General features: G+C 28.5%; 1 protein-coding gene across 1 annotated transcript; it reads left to right on the forward strand.

Annotated features, from left to right (window-relative positions):
- The first annotated feature begins 1,094 nt into the window (after window positions 1–1,094).
- On the forward strand, window positions 1,095–3,828 carry ACYPI38370 (uncharacterized LOC100574707). Its single transcript, NM_001246180.1, is given in 3 exon segments — window positions 1,095–1,228; window positions 3,256–3,439; window positions 3,509–3,828. Coding segments are annotated over 3 exon segments (387 nt in total). The 5' UTR covers window positions 1,095–1,204; the 3' UTR covers window positions 3,688–3,828.
- Window positions 3,829–7,491: the final 3,663 nt, after the last annotated feature.

A 7,491-nucleotide genomic window follows, 5' to 3' on the forward strand; every position in this document is an offset into this window, starting at 1 on the left:
AAGCACATTATGAAATACAATATACAACTCAACAATGTTTAGTGGTCATAGAGTTGCAGGTATGACTAGAAAAAACGATCACAATTCATCATGATATTATACGTAGTGCCCATCATGTTTGTTCCCTCCAATAATTGCTTGTCTGTGTATAATAATTTTAAAATATGGTATTTTAGAAAATTATTACCTGGGTGCTGTAATAATAATTTAAAAGATCAAGAAAATGTATTTGCTTTCGTGTCTTTTAACATGCATAGTTCAGAATTTTGATCACCGATATATTCGTTAAATGATTAAATCATATTACGTGCGTTTTAAAGTCGAGGGTGATACACAGAGCATGGAGCGTTAAGACACGGTTAAACACTCTGTATATGTCCATATATTAGCATCATACGATCGTTAAAATTATAGTCTTCGGACCATACTGTTGGTGGTGTTTCAGCAAAACGGAATAAAAAAGTAGAATTCATAGATTAATGTGTCTGAATACTATATTTTATTACCTCGCAGCATAGATGAACTTGTAACATAATAAAATGAGATACCTATAACTAATATATTTACTACTTTTTTTTCATACTTACGTAGTATATTTGTTGATTAACGTATATAATATATGCAGTTTTTTTAATAATGAATAATATGCTACTTAGTCGTCTGATAATTTTATGGGTATCGTGCGAAAATCCGTACACGATATCATACGAGACGAGTATTAGGTATATATGGGCATATAATGATATTATAATATACATTTACTATGTAATATTAGCATATATATTATTATCCACCATGTATATCTTTCGTGTAAATCTTTAAATTTATTCATCGGAACGCTGCACGTGTAAAGGGTACCTCATATATGTGAAGATAATGTTATGTATATCTATGCGTGCAAAAAAATTATAAAACGAGGAAAACTGGTTTTTCGGACCGTGGTCGAAATCGCAAGGCCAAACCGGTGCCAACGTCCCGGACGAATGTCCAAGAGCGAGCGACAGATACCGAAAAATGAAAAAAAAAAACTTGCGCACTGCACGCGGGCGGATTTAGCACTAAATAAAACGGCGAGTGACCGACGATACCGAATCAGACGTCTTTGGAAATCGCTCGAAGAACCAAGAAATAGTGGTCCGCTGCGGTCAGCAATATAATAATCACTATCGCTATTACCGTACTGAGGACGAAAGAAACTGCAAACATGAGCGTCTGCAAACTCGTCTTGGTACGTATTTTACTATGAATTGTTATTTTAATGCGCCTCCTCGCAAGTACCCACCAAATTTGAACTATCGCGTTCGTAAAATCACTAACAATATCACGTCATACTCGCGCGTTTTTTTTAACATTTCGTAAAAATGTTCATAATTCAATCCCGCTGAACTCGAGCGGCTATAATATACAGTGTTCGGACTAATCTAGATAAATTTATCTATATGAATATCTAGATAATTATTTTTTCATCTTTTATCTTATCTAGATAAATAGTTACAAGTTATCTAAGCGTTCATCTTACATAATTTTTTTACTCATCTAAATAAATTCATCTAGATACATTTTTTATTGATAAAAATCGCAAAATTGTACAAACGCATTTTTAAATATTTATACAAATTCTAAAACAAAGTTTTTGGTTTATAAATAATGTAATTATTTTTATTTATTTCATTATTATTATTATGTTCCTAAAATATAGCTTAATTTAAAACCATTTAAAAAATAATTGTATCTTTTTTTTTATCTAGATACATTTGAGTTGCAATATCTTTATCTTTATCTAGATAAAAAAAATACTTATCTAATCCGAACACTGATAATATATTATATTATTAAGTTTTCTATGATTACCGCAGATAGTTTTCAGTTAGATTCGATCCAAACTTAAATTTGGTACGGGTACATGTTATCATGGTTTATGTCTATTTTGCCGACACTCAATTTGCCGATACTGTCTAGTTTTTAATGGTTTTTAATAATATTATGGAGTACGTGCTTCTTGGCATAACAATACATTAATTATAATAGATACCTACTGTCGACATTTGTGAACCTATCTCTGCGTATATTATAAATTAATAAATAGCTGAAAAGTCCACTGTGGTTTTCAAATGAAAATTATGATTTTAGTTTGTAGTAATATTTGGCTGGGTGAACTTGAGCATTATAAGGCACTGTAACGAACACATAACTTCTACATTTTTATTTTTTTCCACCATTATGGGATGGTTTAAATTTTAAAATGAATTTGTATAAATCGGGACTCACACTTGAAGTGAACAATCATGATGATATTCACAAAATACACCAAACAAGTGTGAATACTACAAAGTATAAATGCGTGGAAAATTGTGGCGGAATTCGTGGAATATTGAAACATTTGTATATGTGTAGTATTAAACCACATAATTATATTATTGTTACATTACGTTATATTTCTTTTTATTTATTACATCAGATATTATGTTGTATGTATATAAATTAAAAAGACGTGAATTATACTGATTAACGACGAATTTCGTGTTGGTGAACTGAGAATTCACCAATACTGTATGTTATGTTTTTAATTTTTTGAACAATAACAAGTAAATTTTCCTTATACTTAACTACTGCAATGGTCGCCATCTAATCCATCCACTGGATAATCAGGACCGTCGTATATTATATTATGTAGGTACTGCCGACTACAAATACGATATTTTTTTGTCCGAATCAAACATTAAAAAATTAAGCCACATTTCGCTGTTAATCGAAATTTCCCTTAGATTCGCTTAATCCAGACAAAAGCCTCTTTGCCCGATTTTTCCGGGATAAGAGGTAACTTCAGTATTTAAGAAAAGCTATTAAACCGTATGATTAGCGACTTACGACGCGTATTGTGTTCCATTATAATGTTCAAATTTTTTGCATTATTTCAGAACCTAGATTCTAAATAAGTAGAGTTGACAATATTATCATATAAAATATTGTTTTGAATACAAAATGTATTGTTTTAACTACACCTCTATCTTAAATTGATTCTATTTTATAACATTTTATGAAAAATTTATGGGTGATATAATATAAAAATAAATTTTAAATAAAAATCAGGTAATAGAAAAAAAAAGGTATTATTACTAACATTTTTCAGTTTTTTAGGTTCTGTTAGGTATTTAATTGCTATAAAAATATTATTCATAGCGTAGATTTCTATAAATGTTCATAACTTGTATAGTATATTATGTAAAATAATAATTATTATTTTGTATTTTGCAGTGTGTATTTTTGGCAGCTACTCTGGCCCTTGCAACAGCTACACCTACCGGATTTATCGGGTTTAGCAGTGGTTACGGTGGTGGTTATGGCAGTGGATCTTACGGTGGCTATGGAGGTCACAGAGGAGGTTATGACAGTTATGGAAGTGGCTATGGAGTAGGTGTTGGAATCGGTTTCACTGGAGGTAAGATATACTTTAAGGATGAATATAATTGGTAAAGAATATATTCAACAAATTCGTTTGATTTTCCAGGCTACAGTGGCTACGGTCAACAAGGATACGGTGGTCACGGCTACAATGATGGATACGGTTACAGTAACGGATACGGCCAGCAGGGTGGATACTATGGTGGCAACCAGGGTTATGGACATGGTTACGGAAACAGCTACGGAAACAACTACGGACACGGCTACGGACACGGACACTATTAATCATACCATATTATATAATAATTATAACATAGCTCATCGTCTTTCTCAATTGAACAGTATTAACCATGTATTTTTGGTAAAATGTATACCTATAATACCCAATAGTTGTATACATATTTAATAAATTGAAGATTTTTTTTTAATTTTAATTTTACTTATTTGATTTTTAAATTGATATCAAATCTAGCTGCCTGAAATTGCCTAGTGATTCTTTATAATTCATGTGTAAATAAGCTCAAGAATTTGAATTATTTTACTAAGCGGTTAAACAATTAAGTCAAGCAGACAGGTAGTATAGGTACCAGAAGAACCTAAATCAATATTATTATTATGATAAAATGTTAATGTTATTTTCAATAAATTATTAACAGTCGTTAAAGAAAACAAGTTTTTTAATCATAAAAATTCATTAAATATTCAAATCTAAACCTGCATATAATCTTTAAAAGATTAACCGTATAGGTATTAATTAATAATCATCAATATTGTAAATTGAAATCACCATAATGTTTATTCGTCATGAAATCAATAATAAATTATCCGTAGTAATTGACTTTTGAATATAATTAATTGAAAGTACCTTACAAAAGAATACAACTACCGCGTGGTATCTATTATTTACATTTACAAATATTGTTTTAGAAAAAAATATATGTGAATGAATAATTTCATTTAAAATTAACAAAATATAGTATTAGTTTCAGCCTTGGCCAATTTTCAGATAATATTAAACATATTATAATAATTATTCTGTCAATGCCTGGACTCAGGTGATTTATGAGAGATAGCAAAAACCTATAGGTGGTGATTGTCTTTTTGACAAAAATACCTATACAAATTATACATTTTCATTTTCCCGATGTTATCAATCAAGTTAGCAATAGGATAAGAAATCCAAAAACGTATTTGAATTCGTTATGTAATTTATTTAATGCAATATCAATTTCCTCTTAAATTTGATTTTAAAATTGAAGAATGTATGCATTTTCAACAGTGATAATGTAGAATTGAAACAAATATCAAACAAGTAGAATGGTCAATACTTTATTAGTCACTTTTACTATATTATGTAGACATTCAAAATCAAAATACACGCATGCACTCAAAGTCATAAACTCTTGAAAAACGTTTGGTATCACCTTAATGGATTAGACCCCAATGAATATTGGGAAAAAACAGTTAAATATAAAATGAAAACTGTTTTAATTTAACGCATGATGTAATATTTTTTATTATTTAAAAACGCATACTTTGACGTATTATAGAATGGCTGTATATTTTAATAACATATAACATATTTATTATTTTATATAATGATAAGTGGATTTCCTCTGAATATATGATACACAAAAGTGTCTTGAATTTGAAAACAGACATGCACACTTCACTCATTTATGCGTTTTGAAATAAAACGAAAAAATAAAGGGTTACCTAATAGTATACTGTAATAAGTACTTCCCTATGGATTGTTAAGAAAAATATTTTACACGGAAGTATATTATAAGAAAATAATTTAGGTTAAACATCATTTGATAACATAAAGATACGACGATTGTTGATATTGATATTTGGTGTAAAGTAACGCTGAAGACTTTGATCTAGTCAAAAGTCACAGCATAAACTATTTTTAGGTGGTTGTTATTCACAGTAAACGTTCTGATAAAAACACGGCTAATACGAGTCTTGTTTTTTTCATTGTGACCCAATAAGACTATAAATTATAGTTAATTATTATTACAATAATACAATCTACCAAGTACGCCATGTCATTATCACTAATATTCATTACACAATAATAATTATTATGTCGTCAAATGCTGCTGTAAGCCTCGACCAGATCATACATAAAACTAATTTGACGATGTAAATAACGATTACAAGTTTTCAATTCTGATACGAATTAGATAAAAAAAAACTTGTTTAAAGTGTCTTCTCTTAAGTTCTGTTTTTGTGGGTTACGACACTTGGCTTGAAAGACCATCAAGTTGTAATAAGTACCTTATCAATGTATTCTTAATTAGATTTTTATACCAAAACAAAATATTATGTGCACAAACATAAACACTGTTTTGACATTATAACGACTACTGTTTTAAAATTAATTGTTTAAAAAGTGGTTAAATTTGAAAATTTATTAGAAATATTATATTGTGACTATAATAAAAAATAATGGCGTAGAGCGTATATTAATCAAAAAATAATACTTAATAACAACGATATTCTAATTTTTTCCTAATTTTATTTCATGCGAATCTCTGAACAAATAATATAATTTTTATAAATTGAATGTGTTTAGAAAATAACTAGAAAGTAATATAGTAAATACAATCATTCAGTGATCGACTATATAAAAATTATCATTATGACAGAATATGTATATCGTTGTATACCTTTCATATTATATACTATAATATACTACCTATACTATATAGTAGCCATATAATATAACAATCAACACTATGTATGTGCGTATAATGATAGTGTTTGTATTCGTGTAAAATAATACGTCAGTCGGACCGCGCCTTATAAATATTATATAAAAAATATAATATTGTTATTATAAATCCTAGTCGAATCAAAAACTGAGAAAATATTAACTTAAAATTAACATTAAATTGATAGGAAGTTGTTTAGTATAAAGCAAGTAATGTGATAATAATTTAATGTTTATAAAATATTTTGTATATTTGTTTGATAATTAAATAGAAAAAAATATCTGATTTGACACAAATCGTGATGTCAGGATTTGAAAAAAATAATTTCACCAGACAAGCATAAAACAAAATGTATACGATATTATTTTATGCCATGTCACTTTTTAAGGGAATTCAATCCTGGTTATTTGTATATCAAATTATACCTACTTATATTATGCCGATTTCACTGATTATCATAATAATTAGATAAGACTTATGAAAATATACTTAAATTCTTTATAATGAGTACTCGTAAACGATTGTTTTATTTTTTTGAATATAAAATCTTCAAAATGTTAGAATACAATTTTAAATATTAAGAAGTTTTAAATTTTAATAATATTAAAACTCAAAAAAAATGAACTAAAAATGTAAGAAGATTGTTTTCAAGTAAATTTCACGATGAGTTTAAATTTGGTTTCAGAAATGTTATCGGCTACTAGATAATAAATAATAATAATGATTGTTTATTTACGGAATAATATTCCAATTATCTACAATAATTTAATAGAGACAGTACATGTGTGTTAAGTTATTATAAAAATTAATAATAATAATAAGTCAATAAAATTGGCGAAAGAAACAAAAAAATAAAAATATAATATACAATATATTCGTGTAGCGCGTTGTACACATGTTGGTGCGCGCGTGCAGGTGCGCACAGATATTTATTTTACACACTCATTAGCATTATGATCACTTACTATGTATAATAATATATTCTCACGACACACACGGACGCACCTTAAAATTTTTTAAAAAAGTAGACACTTTAAAAAACTGTCGCGGTATCGAATCCCCTTAAAATTTTATAGTGATAGCCTTACTGACTACTGTACTACGCTTACGCAGCAAATGTAGCTAAATTGCATATACATTGCGCCGGGTGAGCTAAATGAGCACATTTTTGCTGAATTTATTGGCTTGCTCGCCGTAGACCTTAGACGGGATGGTGCCGGTCAGTGTTATAGTATAATATTGTTATACCATCATGTGTATAAACCAACCATACATTTTTGTCACATTTAATGGTTCTGAATGACGTATTACAGTACGGTTCATAGAATATTATAGTATCGAATTGGTTTTATAAATTAAATATCGCACT

Source organism: Acyrthosiphon pisum, unplaced genomic scaffold (genome assembly GCF_005508785.2).
Source record: "Acyrthosiphon pisum isolate AL4f unplaced genomic scaffold, pea_aphid_22Mar2018_4r6ur Scaffold_18757;HRSCAF=19439, whole genome shotgun sequence".
Classification (NCBI taxonomy): Eukaryota; Metazoa; Arthropoda; class Insecta; order Hemiptera; family Aphididae; genus Acyrthosiphon; species Acyrthosiphon pisum.